The sequence below is a fragment of the Gorilla gorilla genome, chromosome 13, assembly GCF_029281585.2.
Source record: "Gorilla gorilla gorilla isolate KB3781 chromosome 13, NHGRI_mGorGor1-v2.1_pri, whole genome shotgun sequence".
In the NCBI taxonomy this organism is placed as follows: Eukaryota; Metazoa; Chordata; class Mammalia; order Primates; family Hominidae; genus Gorilla; species Gorilla gorilla.
In genome coordinates this window covers 47,603,481-47,628,991 of record NC_073237.2, presented here as the reverse complement: position 1 = coordinate 47,628,991, position 25,511 = coordinate 47,603,481, and the positions used below count along the sequence as shown (strand labels likewise).

The following is a 25,511-nucleotide window of genomic DNA, read 5'->3' as shown; positions in this document are numbered from 1 at the left end:
ATCATTTGCACCTCATTACACTTGGGCTGGAGCTTTGAGAAAGCTGATATTCCCTCTAAATTTTTACAGATGCTTCTAGTTTACCAGTTCATGACTGCACTACTAGAAAAGACTTCCTGCCTCTAAACTGCTTGCTGGCATGTATGCTGAATTTCAAAATCCCTGAAAAAAGTAAACCTTTGTGGTGTTCTCTTAACTTTCTTCCTGGGGAGGAGGAGGAGGGGAGGGTCACCCAAACCAAGCAAAATCTTTTTCTCCTATGGAGTGAGACTAAAGCTCAGAAACATTCCCTCCTAACTACTGGCTCTTCATTTTGATTTGGAAATCACCTCACAAAAATGTTCATTAACTGAAAGTTATTTGTGGAAGGTGTTTTTCATTAGAAATTATGATTGTGACATGTTCATTAAATTGTGAAAATAATTCAACCACAGACAGTCTTTCACCTGAGCATAACTGTATTTTTTTTTTTTTTTGCATGTGTCATTTGAAAAACACTTTGGACAGAGAGAAGGGACACTTTCTTAACTAGCACCCCCCTTTGTTTAATGGTTCCAGGGTTTTTCAAAGTTCAGGGCAGGTGACACTGGTCTGTTCCTAATCTTTACTGTGTTAGCAATGTTAAGGCTGATGACGAGGGACACAAATCCCCTGATGGAACTGAATGCATTCCAAGCTCCCCGACCCACTCAAAGCCATAATCCCCTGCAGCTGGATCTTACTTACCACCATGCACAGCTAATACATTTTTTAAAAGCTAGTCACTGGTGACAAATGTAAACTGGACACAACAGCCCCCCTTTCTCCTTACTTCACTCCCCCACCCCTCAATCTTCCCCCATAACCCAGAGACTTGCTGTTTCTGTGATGGATAGGACCTGCCTTTTAGAACCACCAAGCCTGTGCCATATAGCTCTGCTCTAAGTAACTAGAAGGTTTTAAAAGCATCTTCAGCTGTCAGACTGTAACAAAAACAACAAAAAAGTCATCCTTAACACAAACATTTCACAACTGAGAAAACCCTCTAAGTTGTGATTATCACTGCCATACGGAGGTCCACTATTTATTTAGCTATCACATGCAGGAAAACTGTCTGGCACTCTTGCTGCTTGATTAAATTAAGCTGCTTGCCATATTCTTGGGTATAATAAATGCAAAAGAAAATTTTAAACTTGAGATTCTTTTCTATCTTTTGGACTCTTTTACTTTTTACTTTTGGCAGAAAAATGACTGAAATATAGTAAACAAGTAGCCCTTCATGGAAGGCAAGCATGTTTTCACCATGGATTTTGATCATCTACTTAGAAAGGGAAACCCCAATAACCCAAGTGGACAATAGCTCTGTGCTGGATCAAGTCTCCAAATCCAGGGCAACAAACTATGGAAAATAGCCTAAAGACAGATGAAATGATGGATGGATAGATGGATGGATGGATGATCAATGGATGGATGGATGAATACACAGAGCTATCTAAATAAGAAAAAAATTTTCTAAATGCTATCAAAATTCCATATAATACAGATGACAGATTTTGATAAAGGGACAAGCTATCCACTTCACCTGATGCAGAAAAACCAAAGGTTAATGTATGTAACTTTTTTGGTTTATTCCAGTTCCCAGATAACCAGCAGTAAGTGCTATGATTTAAGCGATGTTACCAATTAGACTTGGAGATAGCTACCACAACACTGACTATAATGCTTACATTGCATTAGGTTTAATTACTGTGAAGTTACATCTGGAGAGGAAAACATAATTTTATAACCACTCTCAGCATTCTAACTTGTGCTCAGTCTCTGCACGATACATATTTGCCCAAGTAATTGAAGCCCTACAAGGCACCACAGTTAATAATGTGTAGCTAGGAGAAACACATGGAAAAGCGACAAGCAGGTCTCTGTGAATTAAATTCACATGTAATTATGTGACCTTTCAGTGTTCTTCTAGTCTTCCTGAGAGCAGGTACTCCAGAGCAGCTGCGACCAGCCTCAGTGGGACCCACTGAACAGGAATTTGACTGAGAGTGGAGGAAAGAAGTATTGTACTGATGGAGAAAGATTAAGACAATTGCTTGGGTAAGTCCAGCTCTGATTCTCCTACTTGTCACTCATTGTCATATTCCTAGAATCCGGAGAAGTCAGTCAACACACGAGTAATTCGATCAAAAAGGAAAACTATAAACTTTGTTGTTCATGGTGACTTAAGTGCATTGGGTCTCAACCTAAAAATGGGGTGCGTGCAAAGGAGTGGAATTTGTGAGTACTGGTGAAAGAACAAGAAAAGGAGATTAAGAGATTCTATGTGCACACGTGTGTAAAAGAGTATCATGGTACATATGGGAAGAAGTGTGAAACATGTATAGCTGGCTACATTTTTCAAGACTGAATTAGAGTACAGGAATACAAAAAAAAGAAAATGGGCCCCTATAATTTATAAATCTCAGACTCATGATTAATGGCAACATGTATTTAGTTTGAATCCATATGATATGCCCATTCATCCAAAAAACATTTATTGAGGCATGTTTGTATTCTTCATAAAGTGATCAAAGATGGCAGTGCTTTATAGAATTGCCTTATATATCCATTATAAACTGCAAGCAGTATTTCTACTACTAACACTAAATGATCTCAGGTCTAAATTTCCATGTCTGCAATGATATGTTCACACTATAAAGTCATCCAAAATCCTACACAAAATGTAAAAAGTACCTCAGGAAAAAAATTGACAGACATAACCAGACATCTGCATGCTACTTAAAATGTGATAAAAAATGGAGTAGCTTAATCAAATCTTTTAATACCAAAATATTCTATAACTGTGCCCAAACACAGGTTCAAATAAATTTGTAACTAATCCAGTGAGAAATACTGATTATATTTTATAGAAAAACCACAGCAAACAACACATTATATTTACCTGAACTTCCAGGTATCAATTCATAATACTTACAAAACCCTAACCGAAAATGCTTAGTCTTGAGTAAGCATAAATCCTTCCCATGAAATGAATATAAAATTAATACTGTCTCTTTAAGTTACAGGACCTGCTATAGTTAGGTAGTATGAAGCCAAGAATACGTTCTGAAGCTTAACTCTCAGGAGCAAACATTTTCTACTTGTGAAGTAAACTCTGTTGAAAGACAGCAGACTACGGTCCCACCAGTAAAAACAGGAAAGTTTTCAGCCAGTGACAGCTTTGCCTACAGAGAAAAAAAAAGTGTCACAGACTCACTTTATTAAACCATATGCTCATTGCCCTGTGAAGAAAGCAGGGTCACTAATTAGTTCATTCTGTGAAAGAAGCCCTTCCTGATCCCGTTGACTTTTGTCCCCCTGGTTAGCTCCAGCTATTTCTGTCATGCAACTTGAAAATCACTGGAGGGAGGAAGATCGCCATAACAACCGCTGAAATGATCTTGTGGAATGTGTCTAGTGGCACTGGAATAACCTGAATATGTGCTCCAGATGTGTCGGCTGTCAGGAAAAAAGTAAACACATCTGATGGACAGCGTATGACTAGATGGCCTCGAAGCGACTCCAGAGGCTGGGGCGCGGGGGAGAGGCCGCATGTGTGAGCAGGGGGGCGGCGGGGTGGGCTGGGCAGAGCAGAAGGGAGGCGAGCCAGGAGCCGGCACGAGGCACCAGAGGACCTGGGGCCTGGGGCGGCCTGGGAGGACTGAGCGCGACTGTTCCGCCCGCGTCCCTCCCCTGAGTGGCCTCTGCGGGACTGCAGCGGCCTCTGCGAATTTCCGTCTGGCACGGACTTGTGAGCATTTGGGAGCAAACTACAACATGAATGCTGAGGAAGGGTAGAAGAGAGGAGCGGGCTCAAAACGCTTTCTGTCTTAAATATTAATGGCAACATGTTTTTAAAGCATTCTATCTTCAGGGTAGGGCTGTCTCCTGGCCCCTACTCACCCTTTACCAAATGAATGGTTTTGCTTTTTTGTTCCATATGCATACTCAAGCACTCTTTTTATTAGGTGACTGGGTGATTACATTCCTGATTCGAATATGTTGTCTTTTTTGATGGTGGTGTTGTTCCGCAGACTTTCACAAGTTGGACAAGTGGGTTGGTTCCCAAACCCAAAACATTTTTTAAAAATATTTTTCTAATAAAATACATAGAAATGACTAGAAAACACGATATAGGCCAAAACACATTCTCACCTTAGTTCCTATTCTCAGGGGTGTTTGCAAAGAGGAGGATTTAGATCTATGCCCAGTGCTAACATTCACAAACAAAACAGCAATTCTACAAACATCTTAACGCACAGTAGGCACTTGTTAAATATTTGCTGATCAAAATATGTTTAATGTACAAAATTCAACTACAAATGCTACTTGGGTTCTACATATAAACAGTGGCAGGGATTACTTAAAAAAATAAGTAACCAAGTTTAAAAATACTTAAGAAAAATAAATGGGAAGTTTATTTCCCCAGGGGACCAGAAATGCCCCCCTAAAGAAAATAGAAAACACTATATTCACACTATAGGACACAAATCACCTACTTGTGCATGAATCCACCATATTTTAATGCCTATTTCTACTCCAGTCATTTGTAGAATGGGACTTACTTAAGTTTTAGAGACTATGTATAAAAATATTCACTACATTTCTGCTATAAATGCTTATATCTGTGAAAAGCCTAGAAGGTTTGTAAAGAAATTTAGAATCTATGTGAAAAGCTTTTGAAACAACATATTCCACATTTTCTTTCAAAAACTCCACACAATTATATTTCAATAAAATATCTAATGGTTTTCCAACATGGTATAAACAAAAAACAAAACTGCATTGGAGGGCAATTATCTCTATAACATACACAGTTATCAGCTTGGCTAAGGCAAGGCAGTATTCACCTAGTACAGCTGTCCCTCAGTATCAGGGTGGTACGGAATGGTTGCAGGTCCCTCTGAGGATACCAAAATCTTCGAATGCTCAAATCCCTTAAAAATTGGTGTAGCATTTGCATATAACCTACACACATCCTCTTATACTTGAAATCATCCCTAGATTACTAATACAATGTAAATGCTACGTAAATATTTGATATACTGTACTGTGTAGGCAGTAATGACAAAAAAATATTCTATACTGAAACATCAGCAACGATGTAACATTTTCTGGATTTTTTCCGCATTATTTTTGATCCACGGTTGGTTGAATCTGTGGGTGCAGAACCCATGGATACAGAAGGCCAACTGTATTTTCATTCAAGGTGATTGCCAACTTACAAATCTTGTTTCCATTTCTAAGTATCTAAGTACATTTTTCTCCTTTGATAAAACTCATTTAGTGACTCAGATTCTGAAAGTAGATCACCAAAGGGAAACAGAAAAAAGAAAACCATGAAAAATTATTATTTGAGAGCAGGAAATGGAACAAATCTTCAACTTACTCTTTACTCTGTAATTCACACATTTAACCTGGCAGAGGAATACCCTAAGGATTCTTGGAGGCTGAAAGACTTAAAATTTGAGGAATGAAAGAACAGCAAGGGTGAATGGCACTGCTTCTGCCTTCTAGAAATTGGATTCCACTGGCAGCTGGCTGAATGAAGCCAGTAACAGATTCATGGTCATGGAAAATGTTTCATCCTCTCAACGAAAACGTCATTATTTCCTCGTAACAGAAACTGTACTTCTTGACAAGTTAGACAACCTAAAATAATCAATGTCAAGGTCCAATTTATAAAATCTGTTGGCAACCTACAAAAAAGAAATAATCTGTGTATTTGCAATTATTTGCAGAGCCTACTTTATTATTATTCCAGTCTAATCTACCCCCACTCCCAAATTAAAAGACTTCAAAGGGGCTAACAGATTTCCAAATAAAAATGCCAAACATTTAAGCCAAAATTATCAATGTGCACATTTGCACAACGAAGTGCCAAATGTCTAAAAGATGGATGAGCTTCAATGACCATTTTCATTCACCTTGATCTTGGCATTCAACCAATAAGCAAAGAGTTTACGTATATTCAAAGAACTGGCATATATCTGTATTCATTTGTGTGCCATTTACTTATTTAAAATTTCTTAAACAGAACTTGCAGCTAACTTTTATGAGAAAAATGGCAAATAATGCATTGACTCTCATGTCAAATTCAAAATAATGGTTTTTCAGTGAGAGGTTTTCTTGTTTGTTTTTTGGGCTTTTTGGGGGTGGTGCAATGTTGGTTATTAACAGCATCACAAGGTTAGAATGAAATTAAACCTGGAGTCAGCAGAGGAAGTATTCAAGTTCCAAGAGTTATAAGATACCCATATGAACAGATTTGGTGGTTGAACTCGACACACTTCTGTCCTTAATCTACTGTGTGTTTTAAAAACTCAATCAAGTGCTCCTGGGTTATTGTTCCTCAAACCACCAACTTTTCTTAGACAATGTCACACCAATTGCATCAAGCTCCATAGAGACTCTCCCTAATGCTTTTCTGTTTTACTCCACTGAGCAAATAATGGCAACGGTTATAACATGCATGGGCTATTAGATTTGCACTCCTATCAACCAAGATCTAGGAAACTTTGAAGAGTTTACCCATCATTTTTTGACCTTATCTACAGGTTTACAGACCAGCCATAACTATTAAGTTAAAGAAAGCCAGAAAAGTTGAATCCTCAAGCAAAACAAAACAAAAACTAATAGGACAATCAGCAAGCCAATCTATTAGAATTCCAGCTGGCTATGAGTAAAATACTGCAATGCAGCTTCCTGGATGTAGGATATTTCAACGGTCCATTTAGTAGGTTTCATTCATGAGCCCTTATTAAAACTACAAGGTAGTCTTCAAAGGAAAAATATGAAACTATTACATGTAGTTAAATACCAGTAGAAGAGAAAATCTAGAAGGTTCTTTGACGTCATCAGTCATGTGCCATGTTATCAAGGGAAAAGAAGCCATGAAGCACAGAATTCCAGAGAAAACCAGGCAATCTGTGAAACAGAACAGAGAACACAATATGTTTTGCCCAGTTTTAGAGGCCTAGAAGAGTTCCTTTCAAGAACATAGCTACAAGACTTGATCTGCTTACTATCATGTCATCAGTGTAGGCAATAGATGACATTAATTTCTGAAGACCTCCACCCCACTCATGTCCTGACTGTAAAACAAGTGAATCAACGAATCCTAACCCAAGTTCTATAATAAAGAGAATATTCTCTCAAGGGTCTGTGAAATCCTCAAGACAAAACATACAGCACGTTAATTCCCAAAATACATATTTTTCCATATAGTATTTAGAGGTAGAAGGAGAACAAAGTGGTAAGAGCTGAACAAAACCTGAGAAAAGTCCCTGAATCCAAATTCCCTTTTTTTTTTCTTTTTTTGAGATGGAGTCTCGCTCTGTCACCAGGCTGGAGTGCGGTGGCGCGATCTCGGCTTACTGCAACCCCCGCCCACTGGGTTCAAGCGATTCTCCTGCCTCAGCCTGCCGAGTAGCTGGGACTACAGGCACGCACCACCATAACCAGCTAATTTTTCTATTTTTAGTAGAGACGAGGTTTCACCATGTTGGCCAGGATGGTCCCAATCTCTTGACCTGGTGATCTGCCTGCCTTGACCTCCCAAAGTGCTGGGATTACAGGTGTAAGCCCCCCCGCCCTACCCAAATTCCTTCTTATTACAGTCCAGGAATCAGTCTTACAGAAGTAAATCAATTCACCCAATGTTGCGTTTATTTGTATCTGGAGAAGAATTAGAACAAAACCCTCAGGAAAGTGATACGCTTCCTACAAATCCACCCTTCTCTTGCCACCACCAATTTCGCTCCCTCCTCCCAAGTGACAACTGACCTATTCATCAGATGATGAATAAGATCTTCTCTTAGAAGCACCCTGCCTTCAAAGAGGACCAAGATTAACAAATCCAAAAACACTCTTCTTGACAATTTCAACCTTCTGTCCCTGTAAGCATTTTACCAGGATCGTCAAAAAGTAAAGACCCACTTTGAGTCTGAACTCCATTCTTTTTCCATTTCCTGGAACAGTTTTCTCAAGCAATGAAATGCCAAGAAGGAAGAGAAAAAAAACTAGCTTGGGAAGCCAACAGCTTCGAGGTCATTCGCCTCAGAGCAGTAATGGTTGACTATATTCCTTTATGGTTCCTTTAGCCTTAGTTCACTAAGGGCAAAGAGCAATTTTTTTTTTCTCTCTGATGTTTTTCAAGTGTTATTGTCCTTGCAGGCCCATTATGGGGGCCTCACATGCTGGAAATTGCTGGTTATTTGGCCACTTGCCATAAGGAATTATTACTACTGCGCTTAAGACAAATGGTGTCCCTGACTCCAGAAGGAAGACCACTCCAAAGGGAATGACGGGTGGCTAAGCAAGCCCTTCAAGAAAATCATGTGAACTCAAACCCTGCTTAAAACCTCCTCATTTCATTTAGAGTAGTAACTCTGGTCCTTAACATGGCCTCCTAGCCCCTTCCTTCCCTTCAGTCTGATACCAGCTCACCAGCCTTACTCTACTAGGTTCTCTCGGAACCAATTACAATGGCCTGTCCACACCTCCAATGTCCCAAGCAAGCTCTCTCTAATCTCAGGCCTTCAGTCCTTTTGCAATACTCAGCACCCTCTACCTTGCCCTCAGACAACCTAGTTAATTTCTCTGCATCCTTCAGATCTCAGCTCAAACAACCCTTCAGAGAAATCTTCTCTGACCCCACAAACTCCAGTTGGTGGTCACTGCTTTGTATTTTTGGATTCTGAGTAATATTCTATCTGAAAAATGAAGAGTGGTCTCAAAGCTCAAAAAAACTTTGACCATCACTGGCCAGTCAAAAAAAAATCCCTTAAGCAAAATAATTCTGATATTTGTAGTATTTAATTTCTACTCTTAACTATACTAATAAAAAATTCAATGTTACAGATTTTTGGAAGCAAACCCCAAATCCACTTGTTGGGGTCAATGTTCATTTATTTCAAACACTCCAAAAACAGATCAATACTTTTGAAAACTGTAGCCACTTAATACTCCTCCTTTCCCTGTGTTGGTAGCAACGACAGACAGTTGCAGAAAAGCAAAAAATGCACCAGGCTTAGAGTCAGACTATAAGTCAGACCTTGCTATTACCAGCTGCCTGACCATAGCTAAATCCACTACCTTCTCTATGCCCAGTCACTCTTCTGCAGAAAGAAGAAAATAATGCTACTTCCTTAGAGAACTCAGGAGACATGCATCCTGAAGCCAATGTTTGCCTTCCACAGTTAGCATTTTACATTTTTGCCCTATTATCTAATAATACCGGTCTCCTCACCCATTTGTGAACTCCCTACAAGTAAGTGATTTTTAGTCTTTTTTCTCTATCACTGAATCCCCAGAGTCTAGTATAACGTCTGTCCTATATATAGTAAGCACTCAACAAAGAGTTTTTAAATAAATGGATTAAGAGATAGTGCAGTATGAAAAGATTCCCCCATCTCCGCATATTAGTTTTGCTTTTTTTTTTAAGTGAGATGTTAATAATTCTACAAAGGGTAATACATCTTCAGCAGTCTCCCCTGTGTATGACTAGTTACTATTCTTTCATAGAATTCAGTGTTCACTGGGATCCAGTCAGTCATGGATATCCATGGGTACTTAAGAAAAGTCTAGTCAGCGAGTTTCATTCACTTATAGTGGCTTCATTCCTCTAGTATCACAAATTGTTCAAAAGAAGAACTGAGTTACAGAGTGTTGTGCAAATATCAACACTGTCCTTCCACACAAATAGAGAGACAATTCATACAGATGAGATGTCAACAGCAACTTCATATAATAGCAAACATTATTCGTCTTTTCTGCATGTCAAAATAGTTTAATACTTTAACAACTGATTGATTTTCAATCAATAGCATTGATTTTTCTTTGTTAAGTATGTTTATAATCATTTTACATGTAGTAAACTCATCTAATTCTCACCACCACAACCCCATGAGTTAGGTACCATTATTATCCTTATTTGATAGAGAAGGAAACCTCACTGCATTTGTGGTTATAAAAATTGTGTACTTGGCCAGGCATGGTGGCTCATGCCTGTAATCCCAGCACTTTGGGAGGCCGAGGCAGGCAGATCATTTGAGGTCAGGAGTTCGAGGCCAGCCTGACCAACATGGTGAAACCCTGTGCCTACTAAAAATACAAAAAAAATTAGCCGGGCATGGTGGCACATGCCTTTAGTCCCAGTTACTTGGGAGACTGAGGCAAGGAGAATCACTTGAACCTGGGAGGCAGAGGTTGCAGTGAGCAGAGATAGCGCCACTGCACTCCAGCCTGGACAACAGAGCGAGACTCCCATTTCAGAAAAAATAAAAAATCGTGTACTTAATATCTATCTAGCAGAAAACTATTGTGTGCAAGGCACAGTTCTGGTATCCTATTTTAAATATGAGGTTTAACTCTCCTGCCAAGAAAAACAGATTTAAGTTAAAGAGGTTTTAGAAGAATTGGCGTCTAAAGTTGAATTGTTTTTTCCCAGACTTACCAGTTTGAGACTTGCTCTAATAGGATAAATCCTTCAACTGCAGGGAGTCTTCAGTAAAACACAGCACCCATCCCACCTAGTTAAGAATCCTGGCACTAGAAATCTATTTCACCCCACTCAGCAGGCTGCAGTACATAATTATTTTCATCTGGTTATAACACGAGGTAGTGAGTTTAATCTCTAAAGGCCTACAGGGATTGATTTTAGCAGTTTTAGAAATTGCCTCTCACGCTATGAATGTGCCTCACAGCAAGACGGTCCTGCTAATGGTTCCCAGATTAGGATTTGGGAAGACCAACGGCATGGCTTCCTCCTCTTCATAATTTCCTTTCCTTTGTGGGCCAAGTCTATGGTCATTCAAGGTAATTCTCATGGCGCTGCTTTCAAAAACAATTTGTTCTGATTTAAATGAAGAATCAGAGGTCATTTTTTTAAGGTATAATCAATTATTACTATAGCTGGAGTCAAACGAATGCATATATAAAGTAGACCATCAGAAACATATTCTTAGAAACATAAAGGGGTATACGAAAATTAAATAGAATCCCAAACAATAATATGGCCATGAATGTGAAGAAACCTGTAGTTTGTCTTGATTTTTAAAACTTTGGCCCAGCTCTTCCTTTCAGGAGGAAAAAAAAAAAAAGAATCCTAGAAAACTAGTTCAAGAATATATTTAATGTCTCCTTACTTCTTATTAAGTTTGATCCTACTCAACCAACCCTCATTTGTCCCAGGTTCTAAGTGAACCCTCCTCACCACAGAAAGTCATCAGAAATGAAAAGAGGACATTCTGCTAATCACGAATTTTAAAGTGAAATTGCTATAAAGACTGGGACTAACAAATCCCATAAAGTAAAAATTATCTAATAATACTTTTTTTTTCAGTTTTTGGTAGAAGAACCAACCTCAAAAAAATAAAAAAGAAAGAAAAATATATATGCAAATTAAACTTCCTGCTTATAAAAGATTCAGAAAAGGCCCTTGGGCTGTCCACAGCATTGAGTGATAGCAGGCCACTTATATTAACAGTGACAACTACATGTCTAAAAGGTATTCAACTTACACACCTGGTTCAAAATATGTTACAATATTTTGGCTCTGCCAAAAAAAAAATTTACCACATCATAAATTCTCTCCCCACTGTCCTGGTATCTCAGGTGGGGGACTACATAGGTAAGTTCTAAGAGTCAAATTTTTATAAGCATAGAGAAGTAACAAAACACTTTCAAAATGCTATCTTTTCATGTTTTTGAACCCAAAAAATGGACCCACAACAAAGATCTCAGTAATATAAACCTGAAACACTACGAAATATAATCTTAGAAAACCATAATTCTGGCCAGGCTTGGTGGCTCACGCCTGTAATCCCAGCACTTTGGGAGGCCAAGGCAGGTGGATCACGAGGTCAGGCATTCGAGACCAGCCTGGCCAACATAGTGAAACCCCGTCTCTACTAAAAATACAAAAATTAGCCGAGCGTGGTGGCAGGCACCTGTAATCCCAGCTACTCAGGAGGCTGAGGCAGGAGAATCGCTTGAACCTCGCAGGCAGAGGTTGCAGAGAGCTGAGATCGCGCCACTGCACTCCAGCCTGGGCGACAGTGCGAGACTCCATCCCGAAAAGAAAAAAGAAAGAAAACCATAATTCTACCAGACTGGAAAGTCCTTGGTAGACTGCCAAGTTCTTCCATCTCCAGCCTCAAAGTCAATGCCTGGTGAAGAGGAGGTTCTCAAATTATATTTGTAGAATGAGATAAATAAAACCTCAGAATTATCTAAAGTACTTTCAAACATGTTATCACACTGTGATCCTCTGAAGGTATATAAGACAGGTATTCTTGAACAATTTCAAAGATGAGGAGCCCTAACTTCAGAGCTATCAAATTAGCCTGGTCTTAAGGCTCCTAAGCTACTGCTTTTCTAATACTATCAACTCTGCCTCAACATTTAAAAAGCTCAGGGTTTCCAGGAGGTGGAGGTTGCAGTGAGCCGAGATCATACCATTGCACTCCAGCTTGGGCAACAAGAGTGAAACTCTGTCTAAAAAAAAAACAAAGGGTTTCTACTCTTTCACTTTTGCTCTGCTTTCTGTATTTTATGATACCTGGTATAAAAACGCCAAAAGGAAAAGGCAACCAGATCATTCAGATGCCACACCCTAACAAGATCACTACTGCCCTTTGGAGCTATGCAAGTCTGATGGCTCAGGCTACCAGGTATTTAGGTCTACTTAAATAAGGCATACATAATGCGATATTCACACTGTACACAAGTTTCAACCTACCACATATTTTTAACCAAAAATGTTTCTTTGGAATTTTTTTCCATGTACAAATACATACTGACAGTTTAATTCTAGATAGACTTTTACAGGAAAAACAAAGCAGGCCGGGCATGGTGGCTCACACCTGCAATCCCAGCACTTTGGGAGGCCAAGGCGGGCGGATCACCTGAGGTCAGGAGTTCAAGATCAGCCTGGCCAACATAGTGAAACCCCATCTTTGACTAAAAGTACAAAAATTAGCTAGGCGTGGTAGTGTGTGCCTGTAATCCCAGCTACCTGGGAGGCTGAAGCAGGAGAATCGCTTGAACCTGGGCGGCCGAGGTTACAGTGAGCCAAAATCATGTCGCTGCCCTCCAGCCTGGGCAACAGAGCAAGACACTATCTCAAAAAATAAAAAATAAAAAGCAAAGAAATGCAAGTTGTGCCAGGTGTGGTGGCTCACGCCTGTAATCCCAACACTTTGGGAGGTGGAGGCAGCGGGGATCGATCACCTGAGGTCAGGAGTTCGAGATCAGCTTGACTAACATGGACAAACCCCGTCTCTACTAAAAAGAAAAAATACAAAATCAGCTGGGTGTGGTGGTGCATGCCTATAAGTCCAGCTACTCGGGAGGCTGAGGCAGGAGAATCGCTTGAACCCCAGAAGCGGTGGTTGCAGTGAGCCAAGAGCACTCCATTGCACTCCAGCCTGGGCAACAAGAGCGAAACTCCGTGTTAAAAAAAAAAGAAATGCGAGTTGTTACCTCAAATGTTTTAGTTCTGTGGATATCACTGTAAAAACTGATCACCACAGAATCACATCACACTACCACATATGAACTGCATAATGGTAAATCCAGTGTTTTCAGATTCCCCAACTTAGACTTCAAAGTAGACATGATCTTCACCTGGTAGCTCACAGTTGCTCTTAGGTAAAATTGTATTTCAACTATGGATTCAACATTATTTATAGTGTACTTATTGTATGCCTGGCTTATGCTAGGTTGGGTGATTCAAACATGAGTAAAACATGACTCCTGACCCACAGTAAGGACAACATTAATAGTACTTGAGAAAGATACAAAGAAATACAAAAAGGCTATTGTATTGGTCTATGTGTGCCACAAATGTGGTTGCTACATACAGTTCCTTAAGGAACACACATGAAAGAAAACTACTAATTTCACTAGTCACTAGAGGTGAGCTAACAGAAGTTAGCTCTTAATAATTCCTCCTTGCAGAAAGAGCTGATACATAAAAGTTTCTAACAGAGTTTCCAACATAGTGGATTAAACTGTTAACAATTCTGGATAATTTTCTCAGATGAAAGACACTAGAAACTTAAGGATTCTTTTCCTTAAAAGTGAAGCAATAATTCTCCAACAGTTTGTATATAACATACATATCTGAAAGTAATCTTAGTTGCTTTCAATACTGCTCAACCAATCATAACTAGCACTCGTTGCTAAGGCTATGCATCTTTTAATGCTCTGTTTATATTATGCTATGTATCAATATGGTAAAAGTTACACGCCATCACCCATTTTGTACCAGTCTTCCTTCTATGTAGTACTAAAATACTGCCCAAATTACTAGTTTTGAAAGCTACCCTAGAATAGAAATAAAATGCCCTATACCAAATATTAAGCAATGATAAACATTTAATTAACTGTGGCTCATTAGATGATTACCTATCTGAAAGGACCTACTATGTTTGACTCACACAGATATGCAGGTTAGAAGAGAACCCCATGCGAGTCTAAAGCACGCCGCGCACTCTTTAGCTCTCGGACCAACCATTTCATTCCTTCTTAGGCGCCATCACTATATGCCTATTAGGCATCCAGCTCTATAGCACGTAATTCTCTCCCAAAACTAGAAGTACACTGGCTTTCAGTCAGAAAAATTAAAGGCTGATTAGAAGATCCTCTCAACCTTACAGCCAAGAAAAATGTAATTTCCAATATATAGACTGAATTGAAAAGGATTTTTACAAATGATTAGTCAACCAAGGCGGTGTGGTGCATGTACCTACGTACAAACATGCATGCCTGCAAGCACACACCCACCACCACCCCATGACAGTCACCAGAAACTGCTAAACTAATCCCAGAACTCCTTCCAATGACCCAAACACAGCTGCAGGATTCTCTTCTCAATAGCCTTTACCAATCTATCAATATTGATAAGAGTTGAAACCTGTTTTCCATCTTTAACTTACTCTATTCTTCAGATAAGGAGGTCTAAAGAAGTACCAAAGAAGTCACAAAGATCAAACAGGCAGTCAGTGACAGAGTCTGGGTTAGAAAAAATCCAGACCTTATGCCTTCTGGTCCATACCACAGAGCCTATCTGCAATGTTTATCACATACCCACTAAACCTTACTATTCCTTAATTTCTCTGTGTCCTGATCATTTAACTTCTTACCATCTCATTTTGGCAGCCACATACGCTCCTCTCCCTTTTGCTTTTACAGAATCCAATGCCCCTGGCATAAAAGGGGAGAGAACTTACTGCCATTTCATATCCACATGGTTAATGAATGCCCATAGTTAACACGGCGTCTCCCCCTTAAGCCATTAGCTGTCACTCAAAAGTTCACTCTAAAGCTTGACCTTTGCTTCTGCTCAGAAGTATTTATTCACCCTATCACAAGTGTTTTTCCTTTAATGTCATGATGGCAAAAATACTGCAGTGGTTGTATGCCTTTCCAAATACGCACATCTGTGACAAACACTATACAGTTTTGTCACTAAGACTCAAGAACTTAGATGGTAAGATATACCAAAAGCAAAAAAGAATTACCAGGTCAAGGGACTGGGTAAAATTGGTATTCCTATGCTTGTTACCTGCCACAGAAACCAAGTACAATGTTTATAAACCTGACACCAAATAAACATTTCAATCATAGTTATTTCAGCAGTTCTAATGTCAAATGAGCCTACAACTGCTCATCAGAGAAGGGTTACCACATGTATGCACTCAGATTGGAAAATATCTTCACTACTCTTTAAATACCATAACATATTTTGGCCACTCCACAATAAACAGGCCTAACTGTAGATAATATTGTATCTAACAAAATCAGATTTTTTGACTGAAATCCCACCAGTTCCACCACTATAACCTCTCAGCTAGGGTAATTAGTATTTTCGTTGTTCTTCCGATTCCACATTTGAACACTGTAGTTCTCTACTTCACGGGCAGAAATGACCTCATGGGCAATGTTCTAGGCAGATAAAAAGGTCATAAATTAACGGGTAAAAGAGTCCTTTCTTTAAACAACACATAAGCAAATCTGAAAGACATCCACCATTTTAATGAGTTTTTGTTTGTCAGGCACTGTGCTGATCCTCACCCAAACTACGTCTTATTGAATTCTCATTCCAACCCTAAGCAATGACAGTTATTACCCTCCATATTTAAAAATGAGGAAATCCAGGCTTAAAGAAATTCTGTCCCTTGTCAAACTTCCCACAGCATAGTTGGGATTCAAACTCAGGACTCTGATGCTTTCTATACCTACACTGCCTATGCTACTTCCACTATACTATAAATACTTAGAAAACATTTGTAAAAATGTTGTGAGGCCATCAGAACTGTAACTAATTATTCCTCAAAATGTAGATATCCTGGCTAAACCGTATGTCCACAATCAAACCATCATATCATCAAAAGCTAATCAAACCCAGGGCATAAAGTCTGTGTGGGTCATTTAAGTTAACAATGGAACCCTTATGATCCCTGAGTGGTTTCACTGCACTGTGGTATTCACCATGCCTTCTTATAAAATCAAAAATACAAAGTTTGAAAATGTTTAAACAATTAAAACATGTAAAAAAAGATAAAATACTTCAAAATAAAAGATTAATCCATGAAAAGAGCTGCATGCATGATGACTGCCCATTGCAAAAGATGTATTTCCCAAGCCTATGTCTGCAAGACATTATTATCAAAAAAAAATTTTTTTTTTTGAGACAGAGTTTCACTCTTGTTGCCCAGGCTGGAGTGCAATGGCACAATCTCAGCTTACTGCAACCTCCACCTCCCGAGTTCAAGTGATTCTCCTGCCTCAGCCTCCCAAGTAGCTGGGATTACAGGCATGCACTACCACGTCCAGCTAATTTTCTATTTTTAGTAGAGACAGGGTTTCACCACTTTTGGTCAGGCTGGTCTCGAACTCCTGACCTCAGATGATCCACCTGCCTCGGCCTCCCAAAGTGCTGGGATTACAGGCGTGAGCCACACACCCGGCTTGCAAGACATTATTTAATGCACATATTTTTTGGAGTTTTGAAGCTGCTTTGCCTTATGTTATTTTAACATATGAACCTCCACTATGATTTTTAGTATCTTGCAAACTGTTGATCTACCAAACTAGTAAGAGAAATTCACTTAGAAAAGATGCTGGCATTAGAATTTCCAAAATAGTTCATGTAGATATAAGTATGATACTTTCTGTTTCTGTGATACGAAAAAGAAACGAATGGGTGTTTGGCACTTGCATTACACAGATACCATGCTAGGAATTTTCACATATGTCATCTCAGAAACACTCCAGCATAAATATTATTATACCTATTTTATAGAAAACAGTGGGTCAAAAAGTAAAAGATGCTAAGGGCTGGGGAGGGGGAATGGAGGATTTACTGTTGAGGATAGAGTTTCTCTGTGGAGTGACGAAAGCGTTCTAGAACTAAATAGTGCTGATGGTTCCACAGCCTTGTGAGTATACTAAAATCCAGTGACTATACACTTAAAAATGGTGAATTTTATCTCCATTTTAAAAACTGAACAATCATGGTAAACATTAACATTTGGGAAATCTGGTTAAAGGATATATAGGAATTCATTGTATTTTTTTTTCTGACTCTCGTGTAAGCCTGAACTTATTTTATTTTTGTTTTGTTTTACTTTGTTTTTTGGAGTCTCCTTCACTCTGTGCAGTCTTGCTGCAGTGCAATCTCGGCTCACTGCAATCTCTGTCTCCTGGGTTCAAGCAATTCTCCTGCATCAGCCTCCCAAGTAGCTGGGATTACAGGTGTGCACCACCACACCCAACTAATTTTTGTATTTTTAGTAGAGACGTGGTTTTGCCATGTTGGTCAGGCTGGAGTCAAATTCATAACCTCAAGTGAAGGCCTGAACTTATTTCAAAATTAAAAGTTTTTTAATGAAACAACAATATGAATATATTTAACATTACTGAACTGTACACTTTAAAAAGTTGAGGGTAAATCTTATCTGTTTTTTACTATAATTAAAAATAGATTTGACAGGTAGATAATTGACTGATAGAGAGATAGACGAATTTGCCCAAGATTCTACCATAGTCAGTAGCAGAATCAGTATTCAAATTCAGGTCTTTACAACTCCAAAGCCAATACTCTTTAAAAAGGGCAGGGTTATAATTCTGTTTGTACTAGATAGTACTGAGATGTCATTTATGGTCGTTCGAAAGGTGTACACTAAGATACATTCCTTTTTTGTGTGTGAGATGGAGTCTTGCTCTGCCGCCTAGGCTGGAGTGCAGTGGCAAAAATCTCAGCTTACTGCAAGCTCCGCCTCCCGGGCTCAAGCCTCAGCCTCCACTGCCTCAGCCTCAGAGTAGCTGGGATTACAGGTGCACACTACCACACCCAGCTAATTTCTGTATTTTTAGTAGAGACAGGGTTTTGCCATGTTGGCCAGGCTGGTCTCCAACTCCTGACCTCAAGTGATCCACCTGCCTTGGCCTCCTGAAGTACTGGGATTACAGGCGTGAGCTACCATGCCCAGCCTACATATTCTTAAGCTCCTTTTTATAAATGAAAAATCTATTACCAAGTAAATGGGTTTTAGTAAATGTTTCTGAGCTACTTTAGGTTTACCATGTAAGACTACAAATGTGTGTGGAAGGAGAAGAGGTTTAGGTACTACGCTTTTCATCAAACAGTTACTCCCAATTGAATAGTATTTGAAAACAAGCAGAATTCATGTTAGAATTCAAGCAGAAATTCATGTTAGAATTTTTCTTCCAAGTCAAAATGCCAGAACTGATAATGCCATGAGGATGCAATGAGTATGTGAAATATCCGTTTTTATCAAATTCTGGTTTTTACTCTTAGGTTTTTTGTTGTTGTTCATTTAAAAATCTTTTGGCCAGACACGGTTGCTCACACCTATGAAGCAGGAGGATAGCTCGAGGCTAGGAGTTCAAGACCAGCCTGGGCAACATAGTGAGTCACGATCTCTACAAAAAAAATAATAATAATAATAAATCTTACAAGAGTTTAGCAATTTCTCATAAGTTTTTTTTTTACGTTACAAAAAAAATTACAGACAGGAGTTTCAACACACATTTTAAGTGCTAGTTTACCAAACACTGACACAAAATCAGATGGGTGTTTGCATAAACGGGCATATCTGGGTTTGAGTTGGGGGCTTATGACTAAATACCATTAATATGCCAACTGCATAAAATATCCATATGCCTTTACAAATCATGTTTACTTAAAAACGTTAAGAAGTAGAATTCAGTGTTCCATTTGTTGATCTGCAATCAAGTACACACCTTAAAAAAAATAAACATTCCTTTAAAAAAATGATGTCCGGTGGTAATTCTAGGGATGGGGAGCAAGAGTAGTATTTTTACTAATATTTTTCTATTCTTTTTTTTTTTTTTTTTTGAGACGGAGTCTCGCTCTGTCACCCAGGCTGGAGTGCAGTGGCGAGATCTCAGCTCACTGCAACCTCCGCCTACCAGGTTCAAGCGATTCTTCCTGCCTCAGCCTCCCGAGTAGCTGGGACTACAGGCACATGCCACCACGCCCGGCTAATTTTTGTATTTTTAGTAGAGACAGGTTTTCACCATGTTGGCCAGGCTGGTCTCGGACTCCTGACCTCAGGTGATCCACCTGCCTTGGCCAAAGTGCTGGGATTACAGGCATGCGCCACCGCAGCCAGCCATTTTTCATTTTTTTATATCAATAACTATCCAGTCATTTCTGGGAAAGGTATTATTGGTATTTGGGGCAGAACATCTCATCATTGTGTGTAAATTATTCTGCAATCCTGATGCTGCAGTGTCCCTGACCCACTAAATAGCAGGAGGCGGCCCCCCAATTCAGTCATTTGTGACAAACAAAACATCGCCCAAGATTTCCAAACACTGTGTAGGTAGTAGCATCACCAGGTTCAGAACCCAAACAAGCCTAAACCCCCTCCACCTGTCAGTACTTCACAGCGAACTGATGAGTAGGAAGTTCCTATCAGTCAGGCTGGGGGCCAACCTTCCCAGGCACTGCCAGGATGCCCCATGTTTTGAAATAACGTTCTCTTAGGTGGCCTATCAGTGTAAATTCGGATTTCTATCATGTTATTCTTAAAACCAAACATAACTGCATTAATTTGACTGACACCATAAAAATTCTAAGAGAAATGGGCATTTTTTTAAAATGGAGGGAGCTTTTAATTATTCAACACCAGCTTTTTACAGTTATAGTCCTCAGAAGTCACATGGCCTAGACCATGGAACTTTTCAAATGCTACAAGTCATAATATACACATTAGAAAGAAACCACGGTAGTTGGGTTTTCAAAATAGGAAAAATGGCCGGGCGCGGTGGCTCACACCTGTAATCCCAGCAATTTGGGAGGCCGAGGCGGGCGGATCACAAGGTCAGGAGATCAAGACCATCCTGGCTAACACAGTGAAACCCCATCTCTACTAAAAATACAAAAAATTAGCCGGGTGTAGCGGCGTGGGCCTGTAGTCCCAGCTACTCGGGAGGCCGAGGCAGGAGAATGGCGTGAATTTGAGAGGCGGAGCTTGCAGTGAGCCGAGATCGCACCACTGCACTCCAGCCTGGGAGACAAAGCAAGACTCCGTCTCAAAATAAAATAAAAATAAAATAGGAAAATTATACCAAGAATCCAAACCCCACGTTCCAGAACACAAAATGTTCAAGTTCAATGCCTCTGCATACTTAAGTTACCATATGACAGAAACAATGCAGAATTTATAAAAACTAATTTAGTGGCCCGGGCGCGGTGGCTCACGCCTGTAATCCCAGCACTTTGGGAGGCCGAGACGGGCGGATCAGGAGGTCAGGAGATTGAGACCATCCTGGCTAACACGGTGAAACCCCGTCTCTACTAAAAATACAAAAAAATTAGCCGGCCGCGGTGGCGGGTGCCTGTAGTCCGGAGGCTGACACAGGAGAATGGCGTGAACCCAGGAGGCGGAGCTTGCACTGAACCGAGATCGCGCCACTGCACTCCAGCGTGGGAGACAGAGCGAGATTCCGTCTCAAAAAAAAAAAAAAAAAAAAACTAATTTAGTATAAAATTAAAAAGAGCTAAGTTTGAAATATAGTTTTGGTAAATTTCTAACTATAAAAAAAGAAAGAAAAGATGCTTCAAAGTAATACATTAACTTAATAAGAGGAAAGAAAATCCAGCATTTTCAGTGTTAAATTCTAAACCATTATCAATAACAGAATTGTACAATCTTTTCACTATTTCCTTAAGCAAAGCCCAAAAGGTTTGCTCATTAATAAGAAAAGTCATCGTATTTCTCACTTTGAAAAATATTTGTCACCAATTCTGTGGTATATTCTTTCCCAAGTTCTGACTAGAATCGTGTAAGTCCACTACGCAAGACAGCACAGCGCTAAATACCACAATCTATCACCAGCATTAACTGCTCCCAGTCCTAAGACTTTAATTTCGACAAGGCTGCAGCTCAGAAACTGAAGGCTGGTGGGGTTTCTCTTTCAGCAGGCATGGACAAGGACCACATACTTTCATACAAGCTGGTGCATATGAGAAACTGTTTGCAGCCCCAGTCATAAGCATATCTAAGACAGGATTTTTAAGTTTGTGAAAATTCTACAATACACTTTTACAAAAGAAGCCCCAAATTATTTTAGACCAATCCATGAAGAGTAAGTGACCAAAGCACCAGCAGGTTTTCCATAAGCCACAATCTTTTGAAAACTTTGAGTAAAAAGAAATCCTATAAAATTTTGCTATCACAGCACTAGACCATCAATTTCCAATTCACAGATGAAATACCTCAGTCAAAACTGCAAAGGCAGTCAGTATTAGTGTATAATTACTGGTAAAGACAGATGTGCTTTGGGAACACCCAAAACTTAACTTCCCTGAAAGTACACTATTTCTGCAAAACACAAAGTAGATAATATATTTAAAATAGTAATATCTGTTCACAATGTCAAGTTGCTGCATGGTAGAAAACAATCTCTGTAGCAGGTCCTCAAGATAAAACTAAATGTGAAGATGTATGCTGCGGTAGGTCTACTTTCCAATTACTAGAAGTAAGCATGTAAGAGATATAATTAGTTATGACACTAGGACAGGCATACATGTTTCAACACACACGCAGCTCAAAACAAAGTTTTTGGCACTATATGACAGAGAACTTAAACCAAGACTCAAAGAAAGGTTATGGAGCGTGTGCCTTTATTTTTTTTATTTATTTAAAACTTGCCACATCAAATTACCTTTTTTACACTTTAAGTATATTTTGATTTGTTTAAACATCTCTCTAAAGATTTCTCCGGGGGGCGGGGGTGGGGGGGGCAAAACCCTGAAGCTTTCACTGAGCCTACATTACAAATTAAGGAAGTTGACTTTATAAAATTCATTTGGTTAAAAAAGAAAAAAGAATTGACCAAACACGTTTAGGAAATTTTGAAGTGCTAGTCACAGGTTTTTCAATCAGGAATGGAACATTAAATTCTAAGACTAAAATATACAAGGTAGTGTAACTTAATTTTGACAATTAAAAGCTTGTCCGAGATATATCAAGATATCCCCAAACCATAACCATTGAGCAAGGCTTTAAAAACTAAAACACAAAACTATTGAATAAATCCACAAGTAAATCATGATCCAGTTAGGATCATTTATTCCTTGATAAAGACAGAAAAATGAAAAGATCATAAAGATACACCTGAGAATCTACAGAGCAGCATGTGCGGTAGATGTGTAAACAGTTGATTATTTAAAATAAAGTATGATTAAGCTCATATGAAGCATGAATTCAGGAAACTGGAGAGACAGGTTACATAAATACATGAAAAACTGAAATCCTGTAAGAAACCTGTGTGTTCAATCTCAAAAGATTGAAACAAGAAATATTCCAAAGCATCCCTTTTCTAAGTCTCTGTTCAAAGAAAATGAAACCTATGATGCAGTAGCTTATGAAAACACAACAAAATTCAAACTCTTCAGATATTCTAATTAGGAAACATCCAATATTAATAAATGCTGCCTTTTCCCTTAGTATCTTACCAAATATAAATTTCTTTTGCTGAGAAAATTAACCTACAAACAAATTTTAAGTTAGAAAGGTTCAAAATATCAAAGTAAAGAGAAGGCACCAAAAAAAGGAGGCAGACTTCAAGTCTGACAGCTTCCATCTCCCAAGTCAATCTACAAATGAAATTCCATCGATGAAGTCAGGTGTAGTGAAGAGGAGGTATTGTGAATGGGTGTTGGAAACATAAAGCTTGTAATTAAGTGCATTCTTGAGTATAATAATCCACCCTGGAACAAGATAAAGCATTCAGAACTTATCCAATGCAAAACAGCTAGACGTTATACTCCCACAGGAGTTACAGTACATGACAATGAATTATGAACCAAATCCCATCTTATGAGCCAAATGGCCCATGAAGACAGCACAGACAGTCCCTCCAAAGACACTGTTAATTATGCCCTCAGGTTTTGGTCCAGCAGAACTTTACACCTTAAAACAGGGCCTGCTAAGGACCCTCTCTACCTTCATAAAACAATGTAGGAAATCTAGCATACTAGTTATAAAAAAGACTTTGGGATTTGGTTAAAAGAAAGCACCCAGGAGATTTCAACTAACACAAGAAAAGTTTGACCCTCAAGTTTACAGGCTGAGCATCCTAAATCCAAAAATCATAAAATGCTCTAAAATCCCACACTTTTTGAGTACCAACATGTCCTAAGTGGAAAATCCCACACCATTGCTTTCTGATGTCCACGTACACAAACTTTAATTCAGGCATAAAATATTAAAATATACAAAATTACTTCCAGGCTATGTGTATAAAACATATAAGAAAAATTAATGAATTTCATGTTTAGACTTAGGTCCTATCCCTGAGATACCCCATTATGTACATGTAAATATTCCAAAATCTGAATATATCTGAATTTTGGTCCCAAGCATTTCAAATACCAGAGGCTCAACCTATATGTCCAACACAGGTTGTTCTAGCTTTCTTTTAAATGAGAAAATTCCAGAGTTTCAGAGAGCCCCAGGGAGGAATGAAGAAACAAATGTAAAATTAGCTTTCCTGGAGTCAAATTTATTTCATTTCTTTTTATTTCCCAAACTCTCATTCCCCCCAAAAAAAAATCTATAAACTTTCTAGAGTCTGACTTCACAAAGCAGACTGAATTTTCAAAATTGCTAGTTATATTTTTAACAATAAAATGATTCCTAGATCTGCAGATTCCATGCAAAAGATTTTTTTTTTTTTTTTGAGATGGAGTCTCGCTCTGTCGCCCAAGCTGGAGTACAGTGGTGCAATCTCGGCTCGCTGCAACCTCCACCTCCCAAGTTCAAGCAATTCTCCTGCCTCAGCCCCCAAAGTAGCTGAGATTACAGGCGCACGCCACCACGCCCGACTAATTTTTGTATTTTTAGTAGAGATGGGGTTTCACCATGTTGGCCAGGCTGGTCCCGAACTCCTGACTTCAAGTGACCTACTCGCCTCTGCCTCCCAAAGTGCTGGGACTATAGGCGTGAGCCACCGCACCTGACCCCATGCAAAATTTGCATTTTACGCTGTGGAAAAGAGGTTGTATACAAATTGGAAGAAGTTCAATAACACAGATTTTTCCAAAGCACTAACTAATGCTTTTCTTAATTGATAACCAAAAAGTCAACATAAAAAAACTGATTAGTATTACCTCAAACCATAACTTGCTGAAATTCAAAAACAAACCCTAAAGTACAAAAAAAAAATCATATTCCTCTTTGGCAACTACTTTTTCCTTTGACTTTTGTCAAAGACCAGTATGAATAAGGCTGTCCCACAAATAGTGTTATGTGCACAAATTTGTACTTCACTAGCTTTCTGATTTCTAATGTCACTAGTATTTGTTTATGCCCCCCACACACAGATTTGCTCAACTAAAAAAACAGACAAGGTAGGTTATCTGTCAACCTCTCTAATTTCTAATCTAAGACCTATATATAAAACCATTTCGTATCATGAAGCACTCATGCAGTCTCACATCTTAGTTAAAACTTTTCTTGATATCCTTTGCCTTTAGAAGCCTTCTCAGGCTCCAAAATTTTACTTAGAATAGAAAAAGTTCACTCTATAGTAAAATTTATCAGGCACTTAAAACATAGAGCTGGCTACAAAGGGCTACAAAATAACAACACACTTTGGTCAGTGGAACGATATTTATAAGCATGCATGTACGGTACGCATGAATCTATAAGTGCACAAAATATGATACCAATTCTTATATAGTGAAATGGCTTTTTATAGATTTAAAGAAGCTCCATAACTAGTGGGGGGAAAGAATCAATGTCAAAATTGTCACCTTAAGACACTGTACTTCTTCCAACAATGCTACCATTGCTCAAAATATTTCTAGAACTCATGATCTGTAAATACTTCTAGGGCCAACTTGTGAACTATATGTGAAAAATCAATTTTGTCTTTTTTCTAAATCAAAAATAGGCTGGGGGTGGTGGCCCATGCCTGTAATTCCA

At 38.9% G+C, this 25,511-nt stretch overlaps 1 protein-coding gene across 17 annotated transcripts in view; it reads right to left on the bottom strand.

Moving 5' to 3' along the window:
- BNC2 (basonuclin zinc finger protein 2) overlaps window positions 1-25,511 on the bottom strand; it is a 451,443-nt gene that overhangs the window by 405,273 nt on the left and 20,659 nt on the right. For 2 of the 17 annotated variants that reach the window (XM_055349829.2, XM_063696356.1), the window contains exon 2: window positions 6,839-6,945. The exons of 14 other annotated variants lie outside the window; for them this stretch is intronic. In XM_055349829.2, coding sequence (XP_055205804.1) covers window positions 6,839-6,913 — 75 coding nt within the window. In that variant the 5' untranslated portion in view covers window positions 6,914-6,945. Of the gene's footprint in view, window positions 1-6,824; window positions 6,946-25,511 lie in introns of those variants that run through there. One more of the 17 variants, XM_063696354.1, reaches the window with a different exon arrangement.